Here is a 20,594-nt window from a genome sequence, read left to right as displayed (position 1 = left end):
GCAACAATGACGTAAGGGAGGGACCGTCAAATGTTGTTAGCTGTTTAAAGCGCACGGTGCCTTTCAAAATTAAGGACATATGGGTAGAATAACATACGGTATTTTGGTTGAATGAGAAATAAACGGGTTTATATAATTATAATGCTTTAATATTTGGACATATATTGTGTTTTTAATCGTTTTTTCGTGTTGAGTCTTTCTTGCTGTTTTGAGACAGTCCCTACGTTGTTGTAGTGACAGCCGTTGCTGCCATGACGATGGTCGACCACGAGAGGGCGGTCGTTTAAAGCAAACGGTGCATTTAAAAATCAAGGAGAACTGGGTGAAATAAAATAGGGTAGCCTACTTTGATGCAATGCGAAATAAATTTGTAAAAATGTATCATATTTTAAAGACTGCAATATAACTATATTTGTAGTTATTTTTGCGTATCGAGTCTCTCCCTGCTGTTTCCAGACAGTCCCTATTTTTGTAACTAAAGCCGTTGCTGCCATGACGACGGTCGAACACTAGAGGGCGGACGTTGTAAAGTTTTCAATCAATCAAATCGTTTTAAATAAGATTAAAGTTATGATTCATTGTTTTTGATTACATTTATTAAAAATGACTACAGTGACACCTTCATTGGCAATGACAATCTTGGATCTAAGGCTCTCTCCAACAATGCCCGGTAAATATATTTAAGTAGGCGGCCTATAGGAAACAAATAACATGTACATGATTAAAAGCCAAATCAGCATTTTAGGCATCAAATAATTGTATTTACCTTTCATGTGACGTAAACTCCCCTTCTGGGAATTATGAAACTGTGTGGACAGCTACTACTCAAGTATTTGAGAAGAAAGGCATTTGTTTAATATTATACATTTAAAAAAATAGTTCACATAATAGCATCTCCAGAGCCTTGTTGATATTGCCCTTATAAGCATTTGTATCTTATGTTTAAATGACGTAAATTACTATTTCACAAGAAAATAATCCACACAACCCGATAGCATTATTTAAAAATCTTTATTTGTTGTCATTATAGAACATTAAAGAACAAAATCACAGTGTATAACTCTTAAGTGCAAAAAATGTAATAAAAAAAATAAAAGTATTTGATTAGCTCTACCTACCCGTCACATGGAAATGTATACTGCAAACAAAAGGTTTCTGAACAATAAAAAAAGAATGTGCAACACAATATTTGTCAGCAAGTACAATCTGCTCCGAACAGTTTCTACTTAGAATCATAGGAATTAGAACATATCTTTTATGAGCATCTCCATTTTTTTAAGACCATGTTTTATTTCAATGCTAAATGACACATGAATAGAGTGCCACAGTGACGCGTCCTAAAACCCGGAAGTAAACTCCTTCCGGTTCCTTCGGCAAAAACCAATGCAATTTCTCCATAGGATTTTGGAAAATAGCTGGAAATAAGGTCTGTAGTTGACACACATTGAACAGACCGATCACGTTTTGTTCAGCCGGATAATATCCACATGTCTCTACCCTACTTTTATCATTTTCTAATCATAAATCTATCGATTATTTTCCAAAATCCTATGGAGGAATTGCATTGCTTTTTGTCGAAGGAACCGGAAGTGGTCAAATGCTAACTTACTTCCGGGTTTTAGGACGCGTCACTGTGGCAAAGTGAAATGGGCATCTTGACTTCCTGAATCACGCTTCATTGTTGAACATTTGCTCATAAAGACGCCATTTTAGTTTTTCTTCACATCAACTGTAAAGCCTGAGGTTTCCGTCCGGCTGCAGAACTACAAGCCTCAACATTTGACACATTTCACAACCATATCACCAAACCTCGCATGGGGAATTTTCCGAGAGCTCTGTGGCACTAGGTCTGCATATAAAGCCAGGACTGCACTGCAATGATTTAAATTCATGCCAAATAAGGATTTCTATACAGTACACGTATAATTAAAAAACATTTTTAATTATTTTTGAACCAGCAGTTTATTTTAATTTGTTTTGGATTACATTTAATAAAAGAAGCCAGACAAAAATGCATGTACTGATGTTTTAATCCACCTTCAGGCAGCATATGCGTCAAAAAAGCTCTCCTTTCATCGGATTACAGCCCTCTCTGTGCTACAAAGCTTTCAGAAAATTACTTAAGAGGCCAGACAATTTCTTAACTGCCCTCTCGACCATCTAGGCAATGTGGTTTGTGAATGCACTGTGCACGCAGAGAGAAATCACTGCAGTAATCAATAACATCACAGATATTTCAGCGATTCTCATTTTGTTGGTTTTGTTTCTTGTACAAAAGACTCTCTTGTTCCACATGGCAGCCATCCAGCAGAGTCAAGTCTTGGAAGCGAGAAAACTTCCTTGCCAACAGCGAGTAAGCCAGTCTCATATGACTATACTGCTGAAAATAAACGCCCTCTCCTCTTCAGCAACTCTTGATATTTGCTGTGAACTGTATGGTATTAATGGAGCACTGTCAGCATGCAGTTTTTTACAGAGCCTGTGTTTCTGGGTGCATTAGCTGCTGCACCACCAGGTCTATATTAATGATGGGACTGAAGTACAGAGCCCAGTAGAAGAGGCAGTTGCACACAAACTGAGGGAAAAAAGGCCACAGGAGGGCGAAGGCAAACCCCTGAGAGAGCATCTTCCACAAGTGGTTCCACATCTTGCGTGGCATAGCCCTAAGGAGAGAGGAACATAGAAGTCAGTGAATAAAGTCTTCTCCACCTCCGAAACCAGATATCACTTCATTTGTAGCTTTAAGAGAACAATGCTTATTTTCAGGTTGTGTTTTGTGCTTCTACTGTGACATGTTTACATGCTTTAATGTTCAGAACGTGTTTTATTTATCTCATGCTGCAGCACTTCTTTTCACCCTGTATGTAACTAGGACGTAATCTACTCTTTTTCCAAGTGTCCTTACACACAAGAGGCGACTTAAAATGTATTTAAAAACATAAAAAGACAGAACATAAAACCCCCTGCCAAGTGTTTACCTGATGCTGGCTCTCGCCCAGAGTCTCCACAGTGCGCAGCCCTCCAGCACGGACAGCAGCATGGCGTTCACGATGATGAAGCGAGACGTCCAGTAGTGCACGGCCAACCAGTCCCAGGCAAACTCTGCTATCAGCTGGTATGGGAGCAGGAGGTACTTCACAAGAAACTCTCCCCACTGCCGCCAGCTGGGCTCCATCTGACAAACACAGAAACATCATATGAAACAATTAAACTGGTATGAATGTTAAATATATGAGTAGAAATAAATTGTACAGTAATTAAATATCCTGCATTATATTTGTTACTGGAAATTTGTGTTTCCACTTGTACATTTTCCACATGTATATATTTCTTTTAACTTTTTAAATTTGTAATGCTATTTTATTTATATTTCTGAAATATTTCGGAATGTTTATTTCTTGTGTCTTAATTTCTCTTATGTACATTGGCTTGTGTTTTTTATCCTGCTGCAACGAAGACATTTCCCAAATTGGGATCAATAAAGTATCTATCTATCTTTCTACCAACCAACCAACCAACCAACCAACCAACCAACCAACCAACCTACCTAACTATCCATCTATCCATCTAACTAACTATCTATCTATTCATCTAAATCTAGTTACCTCAATGAAGTACATTATATTTACATGCAAGTGGACGATCAGACGTTAAATCAAGATATTCGTTGATGTGATATTTTTGTCGGAATAAGGTTACAACATATCATTGTTAGAGTACTGCCTATTTAACATTTCCAAAATATTCTTATTTTTTATTTCAGTGTGTGATCATGGGGAAAGATGACCCGAAACCCCAACTTTGAAGAGGACCTAAGAGAAGGATACACCAAGTTTGCAAAGTGTCACCTGTGTGTTGAGGAAGCTGCTCTCCACTGACTGTCCGATGTTTGTGATGGCCGGACAGCAGGTGTGCAGGAAGGGCAGGAAGGTTTCCGAGTAGTCGAATAAATACAAATAGAAGAGTGTGAGGCGGGGGGAGCGCTTCAGCGCGTACAGCAAGAACAGCGACTTCCCCGCATTAGTAACCTGGCAGAACGTAAGAGAAGAACAGGTATATAGAGTAAGAGGACAGTCATTTGTGTGAGAAATATGACAAATACTATCTGGAGATTCAGTGAACTCTTCAATAGGCGCTTTCAAACCGGAGTACTTTTCCCAGTATAGTTCCGATAGTTCTTGAAATGTTGCGTTCACACCAAAAAAATCCGGAACTAGAACTTAGTTCATGAGAACCTTTCCCCCCACTTTTTAGTCCCTGCCAGAGAGGTGGTACTTTCGTGGAAAAAAAAGGTTCCCATTTCTGATTGGCTGGGCGGATTGCAAACCACACCCCGTAAAACTCCGAAACGTTTTGTGAAGCCGCCATTGTATTTGCTGGCATTAGCATTATTAGCATTAGCCCAGCGCAGCAACGGAGAGAGACTAACTTATGGCAACACAAAAGAAAACATGGGAGCGGTGGTGGAGATGAGGAGGTGTCGGCGTTCTGGCGATTTACTCGGAAGGCTTCAGTAGAAGCTGTTGGGAGTCCCAGCAGCTTCTACTGAAGCCAGTCCCCAACTCCGGGGACTTCGGGTGGCAGTATACGCCGTGAAGTTGTTGACTGCGGCCTGCCAGTAAACCCAAAGCAGAAGAAGAAGAAGAAGAAGAAGTAACGTCAGCGGCTTCATTTGCCTAATCCTCCCCCAGGGACTTATTCCGGTGTGAACGCGATCTGCTCTTTAGTTCATCAGAACTAAAGAGTTCTGATGAACTAAGTACGGAAAAGTACTTGGTGTGAAAGCGCCTAATATACGCTAAAACATTAGAAAATGCTACTGTAGTGGAGATGAATGCAAAGGAATATGTTTTACATGAACTTGTTCAGAGATAGTTCCAATATATCAACTTCCTCTTATGATCATTGGTATTGTCTGTTATTCCATTTGAAGCAGACCAGACTGTTTACCTTGTATTCCCAGAGGTTCTGTGGAGGTTTGACTCCGAGGGTTTTCACTCTGTCCAGTTCAGCCAGAATAGCACGGCGGTGAGCCTGGTTGTCGATGCTGTAAGGAGCCTTCAACAACTCTTCATCCCCAAGCATCAACAGCAACCTAAAGCATAGAAAACAACATAATGACACACAACATGAGATGATGTTTTTCTCTCAAATGCAGGGTGGCCTTTGCAACCTCACCAGAGAACTACATTTAGAAGACGAAACATTCTGAATCAATACAACTCATATCAGTTCTATTTTGCAGTGTATAGTTTAAGCCCGGGTCACACTGTCCCGAAATTGACACCAGATGGACACACGATAAAGGAAATGTTCAAATTCGGCTCTGATCGTAAGAAGATCGGGCCATTCGTGAGGGCATCTTAAGCCGTCGTATGACCGCCGGTGGAGTTTCTCAGGCTCCGGCAGCAACTTCGTGGCAAAATCTTTGGCATGCCAAAAAATTGCAGAAGGTTCATTTTCGTGTTGAATTTGTGTTTCCATTTTGCCCTTCGTATGGCCATCGTGAGGGCATCTTGTCAAACCGTGTCATCTTCGTCTTTACTTCGTGTGATCATCGGTGCCATCGGGCATTTTTCGCCTCACGAAGACAATACGAAGGAAACAAAAAGCTGCCCGATTGTCTTAGGAAGGCAACACGACTACGTGAAGCCCTCGCAACGCCGTCTTGTAGCCATCGTGTTATAGTACAATTTGTGTTCTGTGAAACTGCAAAGGATATTACATTGTTTTTGTTACTTTCGTTGCAGTTGTATGTCTTAAATGTCATTTAGGTTAACTTCCTGTTTTATTTAGATGCTTTTATTTTGAAGGCGAATTTACGCTGTTGACAGGAAGTTGTTGTTGCTATGGAAACAACATGACAGATTGTGTGGTTCGGGTGCCATCGTGTGGCCTTCTGTAGGCATCGCACTAGCTTCGGCTGTTGCTTGGCTGTTGACCGAGTTCGGGGCCATGCGAAATTCACAATTCCATACTCGTGTGTCCATCTGGTGTCAATTTCGGGACAGTGCGACTCCAGCCTTAGAAAAGAAACGAAAAATGTTGCTGAAATAAAATGTAATTTCTCTACCTCCCGTTGACGCTCTCCTGCTGGAAGGGCTCTCTGTAAAGCTGAGCCCAGGGCCCCAGGAGCTCCAGCCAGGACACCACGTCCTCCGGCGTCCAGTGAGACACAGGTTTACTGATCAACATGTCCTGCTGCTCCACCACCCCGCTGCTCCAGTGGTACACCAGCACCATCACCTGCAAACACACACACATTAACAAACAAGGTACGCATTATGGGTAAAGCGTCCTATACATTTAAGTAATCATTATTATTATATATTGATTATGTTTGGATGCTAAGAAAATATGTATTTCGCATGGCAAGGTTATTCTACAGTACATCTTATCGCTGCTCCGACATCTGAATTCTTCCTACTAATTAATAAAGGTTTATCTTATTTGATCCAGTTACAGTGTCTTGCATAAGACAACCATGAAAACAATGGAAATGGGCGTGCTTAAAACGCTCATGTGTCGTTGCAAAGAAGAAATAAAACAATCCTAAAAACAAAAAAACTCCTGTGTATCACAATGTGCTGCAGCTTTTGTATCTCTAAACCTTTGAGGAAAAAAATATATTTTTAATTATTGAAATCAATGATTATACCAGGTAGTTTCATACCGGGACTTTTTTTCGTGCTTTTACCCAGCAAGATGACACCTTTTGTAAAATCAGCATACATCATAATTAAAGATAAACCGTACAAATCTCAGTTGCTAAGGAACATCATTTCCAGTACAGTTCATGTGAGCCAATAAAACAAAAAGCCAAAATCAACCCAAACAAACAGATTCTTCGCACACAGGTCAAGGCTGCCTCTACCAAAATGATTGTATTATGATATTCATTCATGAACCATGCTCTCATCTGTTTACCACCCACACACACACACACACACACACACACACACACACACACACACACACACACACACACACACACACACACACACACACACACACACACACACACACACACACACACACACACACACACACACACACACACACACACACACACACACACACACACACACACACACACACACACACACACACACACACACACACACACACACACACACACACACACACACACACACACACACACACACACACACACACACACGTTACTGCCACGTAGCCACACACAGTGTCGCTGCTCCAAAGTGCCACATGAACAAAATAAACATGGTCTGTCTACATGACATGAACCACCGACCTCCGCATCCAATACTGTGCTAAGTTGCAAATAATACACACCACTGTAGTTAAGATAAATAACCTAAAATGTTCCACGCTATAATAGTTACGTTTACAAGACTTTCCTAATATCATGAAGCAAGAAGAGGGACAAAATGTCTTTTTTTAAAGTTCGGAATGTTAAACACACAGGTTTTAAGTCAAACAACCAAAAAGATTTACGTTTTTGACATCATTTCTATTTTCCAAAGAGAAAGAAAAAACGAAATGACATTGTTTACAGTTAAAAAAAAGAAAGTTTTCAATAAGGTTACTTTTTCATGGTAACCTGTGGATAATTGTGCCATGCCAATAAATCAATATAAAACCCTAAAAACTTGATGAATCGGATGAAAGTAAAAGTGTCAAGCACAGGTCAATGGCACTGGTAAGAATGCAGCGGGGTAGCAAACTGGTTTAGGGCGAGTTACCATTTGATGTTCACAAATCTTTTTTTTTTTACTGATGTTAAATACTTACAGCCACACACGTGAGTGCCGTCAGGACTCCAGAGAAGAAGAAGCCCGCTCCTTTGTGCTGGTTTGGCTTGGATCTACCCAAGTTGTCACCATACCTAAAAACGCGTAGATATATTTGTCAGACCAGGTAGAAAAGGTATTAAATAAGTAAACAGATTGAAAAGACACTGGGGCAAAATAATCCTCATTGTCAGAGGGATCTCCATTCACATTGCATGATGGGTAATGTGTGCACTAGGTATTGAGAAGGAAAAGTGTGGAATAAAGAACATATCTCTCGTTCTGCTGAATCCATTTTAAGCATTTTTGTTTTGAGCCGTCCATTGTGAGTGAGTCTGACAATGTTACCAGAGGGCTCTAATAATTATGTGGAGTGCTCATCCCGTGTATACTAGGCTTACACACTGTACCAAAGATTAGATTATACAGTACTACCTCTGAAAGGCCAGCAAGCTCCGGGAGATTTTGGGATTGTCCTGGATCTCCGCTCTCCTCCGCTGAACCACCTCAGTGAACAGCTTGTCAGTTGCATCCCTAGAGATAAGAACATTCGATTAACAACAGCCAATAAAACCTTAAAAATACTTTGTGGGTAGCGACAGGAAGGTGTATTATATCATATCAAAACTCTCTATTAGAGCTGAGTATTAGCCTACTGAAAGAAAATGAACCTCCAACTATAGTGTCAATTGATTCGGTTAATTTTCAAGCAGAAATAAATAACTGGAATTGAATTTGTAGGAATATCATTTCTGGGATTTTGAATGGTGGCCATTGGCCAGACATTTTAAAGACGTGGCCTTGGGCTCTGGAATACTGCAATGGAAAAACTGTATGTGAGACATGCGAGTACTGTGCTCAGAAAGACAAACATTCATCGCATGATATGATCTGGCTGTGAATAGCATACCTCAGCAGTATGTTGATTTTAGGAAAGCCTGCCCACTTCTCCCGGCACTCTGGGCACTCGTTCTTGTGAGAGGACTCCCACCACAGAGCCAGACAGTGGCGGCAGAAGTTATGGCCGCACGTCAACGTGGTGGGGTTCACTAAGATGTCGTAGCAACAGTGGCACGAGAACTCATGTTCTGAGATGTTGGTGGTGGAGGGCATCGACTGAGAAGACTCAGATAAGTAAGGGAGGGCCTCCATTGATCCTCCAAGACCGTCATCTGATGAATCCCACTCCATCTGGTGCAACAAATCCAAGTCTGAATGAGAAGAGCAAAAATGTTCAAAGAGAAGTGTCTAAACGTTTCTCAGAGAAAACCTGCAATTTAAAGTCTGTTCCATGATTATTTAACGGTTCTCCGATAAATGACTTGACTTTCAATCATCTCCAAACAATATGATATAAGCAATGTCCTGAGGTGAATACATACATTACACTTTAAACAGTAAGAGGTGGAAGTAGTGAAGTAATCATATGTTGTACTTAAGTAAAAGTACCAGTACCAGATTGTACTGCAGTCATGCATTGCAAATATTACTCAAGTAAAAGTATAAAAGTATGAGCATCAAAATATACTTAAAGTACCCAAAATAAAAGTAGTCATTCTGCAGATTGGCCCATTTTGTTATCATATATATTATATGTTTCGATTATAATTATCGATAAATTAATGAGTTTATCAAAGCTGGTAAAGGGACAGCTTATTCGAATGACTTTGTATACTGCAGGTAGCTTGGGAATTTACTTAGTTACTTTACACCACTGCAGCTAACGTTTAATTAGCTGATCTCATACTGATCTGGACAAGGAATCTGGACGTTAGCTGTACTGTGACCAGTAAGCTTTTCACTAGCATTTCATCAACATTGTCTGCCCTTTAAACCAGAAAAACACTCGTATATACAGATAACAATATGTACCATCGTTAGCTTTAAAACTGATATGCTAGTTAGCACGCAAATGATACCTGACGCTAGCATAACAGAAAGTGAGAGTAATACAACATAACCTGACATTCAACAAGATTACAGTTTTACCTCGTCTCAGAAATAGCCTTTGCTGGAGGATGACATCTTGTTAAAATATATTCAGTGTGACTATCGGAAGGTTATCCTGCATCGAAACGTCCGCAGATGAGATGAATATCCTGCCGGAGGAGCTGTCACCATGGCTCTGCGCCGTGCTCGCTCCCGTGTGGAAAACCCCAACCAAGCACACGCTTACGTCACCGCGTCACCGTGCGGGTTCCTGATAAACAAACGAAACGTCATTGGTCGAGCCCACCTATCACATGTTATGTTGTGTATTGCTACTCGTTTTTCAGTGGTAGAAGCATATGCGTCAGTTGCGCTCGGAACATGTCCCTAACACTTTTTGAAATGGCCAATTTTGTCCCCACCACTTATAAATGTTCTGAATATAGCGTGCACAAAGAAATGTAATAAACAAGAAAACTAGTGTCAAGATGTGCAATTTAGACATGGACGACATCTACCAAAATCACTTCACACTTATCCTATCTCCTAACACTTAGGTTTTACTCCATCAATAACATCTGTTTAAGGTATAAAGATTTTTTTATCCAGGATTTTATTTATTTATTGCATGTGCTTATTTTTTGTGAATATTCTCTAAGGAATTTTATTTGAACCCACGTCTCACAGAGAACTACATTACATTACATTACATTTCATTTAGCTGACGCTTTTATCCAAAGCAACTTACAATAAGTGCAATCGACCAAGAAGATAAACTTGAAGAAAACAGAATCATATAAGTACATTTAATTAGGTTTCATAGAGCCAAACCATTTAAAGTGCTACTCGCCATGCAGTCCTTTGTTAGTATATAAGTGCTTTGTTAGAATGTAAGTGCTTGGTTAGTATACAAGTGCTTTTTATTTTGTGTTCTTTAGAACTAGATATGGACTGTCTCCTTTAACCACCGAGCTATACAGCAGTATGTGCAGGCAGGATTGATTTGAAGTGACTGGATCACATTACCTTTTTAAACATGAAATCTCACAAAGATAATAAAAAAGGATTTGAAAACATGAAACGTCCTGTACCTTTGTGTGTGTTTATTTTTTAAAGCAGCAAACAGAAAATGTTTTTTGCGTCATTTTCAAAAAAGATTCAAGTCTTATATGATAATGTTTTAAAAAAGCAATATATTTAATTGTTATTTTTGTTCACTTAATTGTTTTAGTTTTAGTAAAAAAAAAAATCTTTCATATTAAATATCTTTATGTATTATTTTTCAAGTTAGTTTCTATGGTTGTCTTATGTATTATAATATCATTAGATTTTTTTTAAAAATAATTTATTTTCTGTTATATGTCAGAGGGAAATATTCAGAGATTCAAAGGCTTTATTGTCATATTCACAGTAGCTACAGTGTAGTTATTATCTTAAGTCCCAGGCTCCTCCATTAATGCACATAAACATGTATATAAGACATAAAACATTAGACCAAATGTAAAGAAATAATGCAAATAAAAATAGTGCAAGAAATGACAGATTGAGATAAAAAAAAAAGTGCAAGAGAATGTTGCAAGACTGCTTAGCAAGTAATGCTAGAGAAGTTATTATATACATGTAAAATAGAATAAGATGTGTTATAATTTACTCCACTACTTTAGTTTGACACTTATTGCTAATATTTTGTCTAGAGTATTCTTAGGCTTGCCTAAGTAGAGTATTTTTTCAACCACTGTCTATTTTCATAAGGGGTAAACCTGAATGTTATGGAGTGGTGTCACCAACTTCCTAAAAAGAAAAAATGATTATTTTTAAATTAAATGGAAAGTAGTCTGGAATTAAGAAAAGTATAACATTCTATCTTAAAAAGAAAAATGGACAACTTTCCTGCACTAATTTTATGAATTGAAATAAAATAGCACCATATGCTTAACTAATATTTAAAAAGAAGTCTGTGAATCAGTTTGTACATCAGTATTTGAACATGTGTATGATAAAGAAAGTGAAATGTGTGCCTCCAGCAGCAGTAGAAGAGGACAGAGGAAGAAGTCGTCTATTTTTTTACTCAGTGATGTTCAAACCAGCTGATGTCTGCCATGTGGCTTTTAAAATCTGCTTCAGTGCAAAGTTCAGGTCAGATTCTGGACTGAAGTTATCATGAGGTATTCCTGACCTTGATAATAACGAACAGTAACCTATTAACTTTCATGTTGGCTCTGCAGGTACAGGAGACACATTCCAGGGGCCACCAATCCTCAGAGGGACCGTCCCTCAATTGATACCATAGTGAACTAAAGTATAGTTGTCTTAATTAATATTATTATAAAACACACATTTACACGGTTTTAGTACTTATACTTAAGTATTTTAAATAGAGGTGTTTTACTTGTAATGGCTTGTATTTTTACAGTGTTGTATTAATACTTCTTCAAGGATCTCAATACATTTTCCACCTCTGCTAAAATGCTTGTCCATTTGAGTATTTATTCTATAAAGTACTTTCACTTTTATACTTTTATAACATTCGGTAGGGGGCGGTATTATCCTCCAAGCTTGTAGCCTGCAATCACGGAAGGTGAAAAAAAAAGCAGCGAAGAAGAAGAAGTGGTGGCCTAGCAGCAGCAGCGGTTAGTTCCTAACGGCTGCTGTCACCACAACAACGCAACAACGTAGCTTCATTAATTCCTCACCCCGGTTTTCTTATGACATCCTTCAGACCCGGAGAACACTTCCCATTATGTTTGAGGTAAAGTGGCTGCTTTTCGGGGCTGTTTCTATACAGCTAACTGTGTGTAGCTTTAATGTAGTTAACTAGCAGCTGGGTAGATTAAACTGGTAAACAGGTTAATCAAAAGTAATGTTAGGTGTGGGTGAAACTGGGTTAGTTTAAATGTAACCCCTTCTCACTCCTAAATTAAATATTTATAATAGTCAGAAAAGGTGAATTGCTAGCTAGTTAGCTTGTGACGTTTGTTATTAAACTAACGCTGGTTGCATTCAGTAACATTTAAACAGTGGTGCAATGTAATCAAGTACATTTAATATTTTTGAAGGACTTGTACTTTACTTGAGTATTTTAATTTGTTGCTATTGTGTCCTTCTACTGCTCCATTTCAGAGTTAAATCATGTATAATCCACACTTGAATAATACTTAGTACTTCTTCCACCTCTGATTGTTATGGGAAAATGTGTTGCATTTGTTCCTTCAAAAACCCAAGAAAAAATATCATAAAAATGGTATGTGTTTGAAACAAATAAATACTTTAGTTTTATTTTATGAAGCACCGTCCTTTCTCCTGAACATTGCAAAGTGTCTCTCATTGTTGTCAATGAGAGACACTTTGAATTATGACCACACTCAAACTGTAACAATGTACTCATATTTTTTGTATAGCATTTTTCATTTAATGTATGCTGCACTTAATGTTGTGAGACATCTCAAAGGTTTTTGAGGTTGGTTTTTATACTGAGCATTATTGTCTCCGTCTGTATTTCTCTTTAGGATCCTGATCTCCAAGATCCGTTGTCACTGAGTTTAAATGAAAACTATAATGGCCAGAATTTGCAACAACATGATACAAATGCTTGCGAGACACCAGAGATTCGAGTCATCATCAAAGAGGAAGAGGAAGGGTGGACTGTGAATGAAAATCGTGAGTGGTGAAATCTTAAATATCTACATCACCTTAATACATACACAAAAATATACTTGTTCATGATTTTCACATTTTTGTTTCTATTTTTAAACACAGATGAGAGCTTCAGATCAGCGGGAGAAAAAGAAGAAACATCCACACACTCATGTCCTCCTGACGTTAAAGCATGCGGGACGGAGAGCTCTGGATGCTCCTCCACCAGAGAGGAGCGGCCGACACACATGCTCACCGACTCGGAAGAAAAACCTAGGATTTCCTGCATACAAGGAAAATCAGATGGAAATGTGACTGTGCATCAGGGCAATAACACTGAAGAGAAACCCTTCTGCTGTGAGACGAACCCCGGACACAAAAGGAACATGAAATCCCGTCAGAGACAAAATGCCGGGGAGGAGAGTGAAGAGCAGAGCCTGCATGTAAAACAAAGCACTTCAACAACAGAAGAAGCAGAGACCAAAAGATCAGCACCTTGCCAAACAGTATGTAAACATAGTTATTGTGGTAGAAGTTGGTGAATCCGAATTGTACGAACAATCCTGACGGTTAAATTAAGAGAGTTTCAGAACAAAAATATGAAATGTTTTAAAGAACAAAACTGCACACATTTTAGTGAAAGAGACCCTATAAGTGTTTGACCAATCATAACAGAGCTGGCCTGGCGGAATGAGAAAAATTAAGAGTTTTTGGAACATTAGAGAATGTAAACATGTCCCAGTAAAGACACAAGATGCAATTATTAATCTGAAAATGTGCATAATATATTCTCTTTAAAGTGTCAACGTTGATTTAGAAATGTTTTTATCGCTATGCATTCCAACACAGTTAGAAAACATTTCCAAATCAGGTTGTTGTGTATTCAGGATTCTGCTGAGCGTAGCCCCCTGAAGTCACAGGGACTGAAGATGGCGTCTACAAACTTAGAGGACCGAACGCTGCATCTGACCGTCAGGCTGCAGGCGGAGGAGGAGGAAGAGGTGGAGGAGGAAGAGGAAGAGGAGGAGGAGGAGGAGGATGGGGAAAAAAAAGAAGATGAAGAAATCGGGGGTCTAATCAACTCTGATGGAGAAGTGGTGGATTGGGATGCCAGTAAGTGATTCATAAAAGAATGTCTGTTCAGTTTTCCAAATGAGATGAATTTTTAGAGCTTATTTTAAGTAGCTGTTAGAAATAAAAGACATTTCCTGGGAATTTGCAACCAAATAATTCAAGTATTTTCAAAACAAGAACTTTTTTCGATGAATGAGATATCTATTGTCTTTTAGTTTTCTGTTATCATTTTGTTTAAGTTGTTAATGAACGGTATTTGAATGCAGCTATTTATGTTACACCTATTACAGGTTTAAGCTTATAATAATATACTTATCTTGATTTCTTTTTACAGAAGACAGTCCTGACCAGGGCTCTGATTGCAGAAAAAGTCCTCAAGCTAGCAAGGTAATTTCTTCTTCAAGACTCAATTTATTAATTTTCCCAAGTGCAGTTTTCCAAGTGCATATTTTTTTCACAAGATTTATTTACAAAGATTTTGAACACGAGCCAAACAATCCCTCTCTCAGTGAATCATCTAACTTTCCCCCTACATGATTTTTAGAAGTTGCTTTCATTTTCTTACAATAAGATGAATTTTCCCCCCCAAAACGGTGTCTCAATTTCTCTTGAAGGACAACATCAGATTTCAGAGATTTCCCACAATTGAACAGAAGGAAATTCATCCCAACAACCCACTCGCCAACACTAAAATAAATGTAATTGTTTCCTTGTGTACCTTCAAATGAAAGTAGGTATAAAAGTGAACTAGAGAGCAGTTGTTGCCCCATAACAGTACTTCATTATTTACATGTTGCCCTCCAAGTAATTAAACTTGCAATCTAGTGCACTCAAAAGTACAACATGTCATCTCATTATTACTTTGAAATGGCTACTGATGTGGGATTACTATGAATATATGGAGAAATGTCAAGTCAAGCGTCTTTGAGTTTTTAGAAAAGTACTATATAAGTGTCATGTATTATTATTATTATTATTATTAATAAATGTAAACGTAACAGCAAATATTCCACTGCATCCACCTTTACGATTGCATGTTGATATTCTTGAAGGCAAAAGCAGAATTTCTTCCTGTGTGTCTTTATGTCTTGCCACTTGATGCAGTGTGCGACAAGATGCTGATGGTTTTGAATGATTATGATCACAGGGTGTCGTCCCGTCCAAGTCTCACCTGCAAGGCCTAACCCAGAGAGGCAGCAGTAGTCCAACGCTCATCATGGAGGTTGTGTCTGTGGGGGAAGAAGGGGAGGAAAGAGAGAGAGTAGTAAAGATGGCAGCTGTCTCGCCCTTATATTGTGGTAAACACAAGTCAAAACGATACATTAAAAGAGTACAGGATGTAAACAATAGTTATGACTCGGTTATCTTTTCAATGAAATGTTACCAGGGACGAGACACAGAAGAAAGAAGAATGTTCCAGAAATAACGGGGGTGTCATTGGACGACACAGAGAAAGAAGTTCCTCTCAATCCTGGTGAATGAAGATTTTGAATATAATACACATCTTGAATATTGGTTTAAGAAGTACATATGAAGGAATTAGAAGGGTTGTTTTTTGTAACATGGCACTGCGATTTCAGCATCAATATAATAACGGTATCTTTCCATTTTGTGATTATGGTTCATGGTGCTTTCCTTTGTCTCAAAGTAAAAAGAAGGGGCAGAAGAAAGGTTTCACAAACTCCTCCACTGAGTGCCGAGGACCCAGAGGCAGAGCCAGGAAGTGAGTGTACTTGATTTGTATGCCAAATGTTTGTTTATGCTTTAAATGAATCATTATGCATTTTATTGTTTTGTTATATTAACTTGTTTTTTTTCTTGTAGTATCAAGGCGTACCCGAAGAAAGAGAAATGTCCCTACCTACGTGGAAACAGAAGAATTTACCTCCAAAGTTGCCCGCCGGGTTGCTGGTAAAACATGAACAAATACGTTTGGGTATTGTTTCATTGATTCCGATTTTACTCTGTGATTATGATTCCTTGCATAATATATAAAAAAACAAATCACTGGTTTAGAACAGAAAACAAGTCGGATTTGAGTCTTCTTGATACCCAACCAATTCGGTTTAGCCTAAACATGTTTCCCACTAAAAGCATTTTTTTTGTTACGCTAGCAAAGCGACCTTACAGAAGGAGGAAAGATACCAAACTATCTCCTGAAGGGGAAGGAAGAAATGCTGGTGTTTCTGCTGGTAAGAGCAAATAAGATGGTCCAGAATATTCTATAACAAACATGGTGGAGCAGCTGCAGCTAATCCTGGAGAAACCATTATCATTGAGTAACCTATGGGAGGAAGGATGTCTGTGTTCTTAATTTATTTGTTACCATGTTACCCAAATGTGAGTGTAGGATATAAGTACTTCTGCAAAGCTGCCTGTAGTTAAATAAACCTGATGCAGTGATTTAGTGCGATGGATATACTGATGTGTAAACTATTATTTTGATATGCAGATTACCAATGCAATACGAAACATGGCTAGTTTGTGATTGAATGTTGGTATGTCAACAATCTCTTTTTTGTAGGCATTAAATCAACAGACAACATTTTTTATTTCACTGTTCTTTTTCCATTTATAGGAAAGAAGCGCCCCGGCAGAAAGATGGTTCGTGTTCCCATAGAAATCCCTCCTGAGCTCCTGAAGAAGCCCAAAGAGAAGATGGATTACCACTGCTCAGTGTGCAGCAAAGAGTTCCCTCATGCCTACAAACTGGAGAGGCACGAGCTGATCCACACCGGAGAGAAACCGTACTGCTGCTCCATCTGTGGGCGGGGCTTCAACCAGAAGGGAAACCTCAAAACACACCACAAGGTCCACTTAGGTGGGAGCTGAAACCACTGAATCATATATAATCATTTTAAATATTCTCATAGACTATTTCTCTGAATGAATACATGTAATGTAAATATTAACAGTTGTCTCTTTTAAGTAACAAGTCTGCGGGGTCTTAAAAAGTATTAGAAGTTGATCAATCATTTTAGCCAAAAATAAGGCTATTAAGAAGTATTAAACGGCGTTTTCCAAGGTATTACATTTTGTAGCTTGTTTTCAATAAGTATATAAATTGTCCAAAGAGGTTGTATTCTACAGTCTGCCTGAATGTAGTTATTGCGTAGGTGTGTAGTGTGATTCTGTGTAGTTTATTTACGGCATCCCGTTGGATTTGACGTCATCTGAACAGGACATTGCATGCTCACTGCTTGATAGCACGCGAAAGTCCGTTTACGCCGGTTGTTAAGCAACATCGTTATGGGGAAATGCAAGTTTGCGTCCAAATGGTTGGAAGATAAGGAGGAAGGACAATCAATATTGTATATAGTCAATGTGAGATAAAGTGTGTCGCCAATGTAACTGGTTGGAACTCAAAGTGGCGATGAGGTCTTAACATGTATTACCTTTGACTTCAGGATTCCTGCATATACCCTGAGTAAGTATTCTCAAAGATACCAAACAAACGATCTTGAAATTGGCATTTTGTTAAGATAATCCGAATAGTTTTTTATTTAATTCCTACATTTATTAAAAAACATAACTTCAGTCAAGCAGGCTTAAGTCAAACCTCATGTTTTCAGCAGATTCAGTAGCTTTTTTCTATTGCACATTGTACACAGAGCAGTGCAGGAAAACCAGCATGAATGTCTTCCAAGTTGCCTTAAAATGACCTGTGACGGAAAGTAATGCAGTAAGTCCTAAAGCAATGCTAAAAAGTTGAAGAGTAAAACACGATTTTTCTCTACTTTTGTCTCTGTGAAGGTCTTAAGGGCTCTTCGGATCTTGACGAGGAGGTGAATCCGATAGAATCTGAACTCTCTGAATACTTAAAGTCTCTGCCGGGCGAGTCCAGGATCAGATCGTCGCTGCGCTGCCTGGACTGTGGAACAGAGTGTGAGAGTCATTCAGCTCTACAAGCACATCACGTTACTTCGCACACAGAAACAGAAACAGCCGAGGAACCAGACGCAGTCGACCACAGCCCATCGCCGCTTCTCTTCTGCCGCCGCTGTGGCGTTCAGTTCAGTGAGAAAGAAAAGCTGGAAGAGCATATGAAAACCCACATCAAGGCCAAGCCCTACTCCTGTCCCGACTGCGGAAAGAAGTTCATCAACGAGAGCTACATCCAAATTCACCAACGCATCCACACTGGGGAGAAACCGTTCCTCTGCTCCGACTGCGGCAGAGGTTTCCACACCGCTTCCTCTCTCAAGCTTCACGAGATGCAGCACTCTGGAGAGAGGCCGTACGCATGTTCCATCTGTGGGAAGACGTTTCGGATAAACTCGTACTTAACGGCACATTACCAGACCCACATTAGAGACAGGCCGTTCATTTGCAGTGTCTGCGGGAAAGGCTACTCGAGAGCGGAGGAACTGAAGGTGCACCACCGGCTGCACACCGGGGAGAGACCCTACGAGTGTGGGGAGTGTGGGAAGAGCTTCATTTACCGCCAGGGTCTGCGACAGCACCAGCGCACGCATGCTGGGAAACGCATCGGACCAACCAGGCAGCTGGGCAGACCCAAACAACTGGCCAGCATGGACATCTAACAGTTGATCTATTGATGTTAGCTGTTTGAAGATATTACAGTTAATCAAGCGCTTATTTCCTGTTCTTCTTCCTTCCATTCCTCCACTCCCTCCACTCTTAAACAGCAGAGACAGCAGAGTGGTGCAGGGATGACGTATTTACCCAGAAGTAAGCTGCGCATGGGTTCCCTCGACAAAAAAGCAACAGGATTTCTCCATAGGATTTGGGGAAATAGCTCAAAATAGGGTCTGTGGAAAACTAACCTGTTTGATAAATGCACGTTCTGTTCAGCCGGATAATCTCCACATGTCTACCCTACTTTTAATGTCGTAGAACAAAACGTGATCCGTCTCTTCTATTTGTGTCAAACACAGACCTTATATCCAGATATTTTCCAAAATCCTATGGAGAAATCCCATTGTCTCTGAGACGAGGGAACCGGTAGTGGTAAAATGCTAACTCATTCAGGGTTAAAGGACTCGTCACCACTCTATTACTGTGTTGGAAGATATTCGCTACAGAGTCTGTGTGGGTTGCCAAGAATATTTTTAAAGATTTATTGTGTTGTCTTTCTCGTATCATGTTTTGTACCCATGCTCTTATGTTTACTCTTCTCTAGTAGCCCATCTGTGCGATTTGAGTGCCTTTGTATCCTGCATGCCAAATACTAATACTTAATGTTAAAAGAATTATGCACAATATCCTTGTTATTTTAAGAGCCATGTTAAATGAATACAGATTTTTTTCAGAAACCTGTCTGGGCTGTTTTTTCAACTTTTCAATAACGTAACCCCACATTATAAAGACAGATTCTCAAACAAATCATTACATGCATGCATAACTTACTGGTTCCTAAAGTTATAAATCATTCCAAATCTTGCTAGTATAAAACCCTTTCGTTTTAAAAAGGTTTCTTTGGCTATTTTAATTTTTGCCTAATATGTTTTCAGTATATATATTTGAAAGTTGAGTCCTTGCATCTCTGGTTCCGTAGATGAATGTGAGAAAGCGAAAACACTGGTTTTGATTCAGAATCATCACTGGATAAATGCTCCAGGAGGCTTCTGTTTACTTTTTTTTCCGACATGAAAATCCTTTGAGTACTCTAGATTAAAGCTGACTACGCCTGCTGTTTTGAAGCAGTTACCTTGTATCAAGCTTTCATATATGAGATGGTGAGTATGACACATATTTGTATTTCACCTTCATACCAAAAAGTTGTTTTAACTGGCTAAGTAAGTACACTTCTAACAGCATTTATTTAATCACGGACCCAGGTTTTTGCCCGTCACCCTTTTGGACAAGGGGCTACACTCAAAACGACTTCAGCACCACGGACAGCACCTTAGATTTATCAATACTCGGCACATTGAGAGCTGCTAACAGGACAGGCTACGAGGATACTAACTTGCAAAAACTTGTGTCAAAAAAAGGATCAATGTGAGTCAGGCAGAATGGATTAACATATTACCTGAACAACCCTCTGACCCTGCACTGTGTCTAAAGAGAATAGAGGTGGCAGGTTAACGGTCGTGGTGGAATTCACAATAAGAGAAGTACATCAATAAAAGCGTATTACTGTGTGAAATATTTTTCTTTCAAGTGACTGAACAGAAAAACCTTAATTTCCTTTAATCGTTTATTCGACAGGACAGTGTACAT

The 20,594-nt window shown here is 39.2% G+C and overlaps 2 protein-coding genes across 3 annotated transcripts; one reads left to right on the top strand and one right to left on the bottom strand.

Annotated features, from left to right (window-relative positions):
• Positions 1–995: 995 nt before the first annotated feature.
• On the bottom strand, positions 996–9,940 carry LOC307033203 (bifunctional apoptosis regulator-like). 2 transcript variants are annotated; one of them, XM_079671585.1, is made up of 9 exons: positions 9,762–9,940; positions 8,683–8,963; positions 8,208–8,306; positions 7,774–7,867; positions 6,074–6,246; positions 4,951–5,095; positions 3,849–4,028; positions 2,979–3,175; positions 996–2,663 (listed from the first exon to the last, which is right to left on the bottom strand). In XM_079671585.1, exons 2-9 carry the CDS (start codon positions 8,961–8,963, stop codon positions 2,471–2,473), a joined length of 1,362 nt encoding a protein of 453 aa, XP_079527711.1. In that variant the 5' UTR covers positions 9,762–9,940; the 3' UTR covers positions 996–2,470. The 2 variants fall into 2 exon arrangements, with proteins under 2 accessions (XP_079527711.1, XP_079527710.1); XM_079671584.1 differs by having other exon boundaries at positions 8,683–8,983; positions 9,762–9,939.
• Positions 9,941–12,296: 2,356 nt separating this feature from the next.
• LOC307033191 (uncharacterized protein) lies at positions 12,297–19,684 on the top strand. Its single transcript, XM_079671557.1, has 12 exons — positions 12,297–12,450; positions 13,208–13,358; positions 13,458–13,840; positions 14,222–14,447; positions 14,743–14,795; positions 15,556–15,706; positions 15,796–15,882; positions 16,057–16,131; positions 16,233–16,319; positions 16,523–16,600; positions 16,987–17,229; positions 18,162–19,684. Exons 1-12 carry the CDS (start codon positions 12,442–12,444, stop codon positions 18,950–18,952), a joined length of 2,334 nt encoding a protein of 777 aa, XP_079527683.1. The 5' UTR covers positions 12,297–12,441; the 3' UTR covers positions 18,953–19,684.
• The last annotated feature ends 910 nt before the right edge of the window (positions 19,685–20,594 follow it).

This window comes from Notothenia rossii (assembly GCF_949606895.1).
Source record: "Notothenia rossii genome assembly, chromosome: 1".
NCBI classification, from domain to species: domain Eukaryota; kingdom Metazoa; phylum Chordata; class Actinopteri; order Perciformes; family Nototheniidae; genus Notothenia; species Notothenia rossii.
This window is presented reverse-complemented; position numbering and strand designations above follow the sequence as displayed.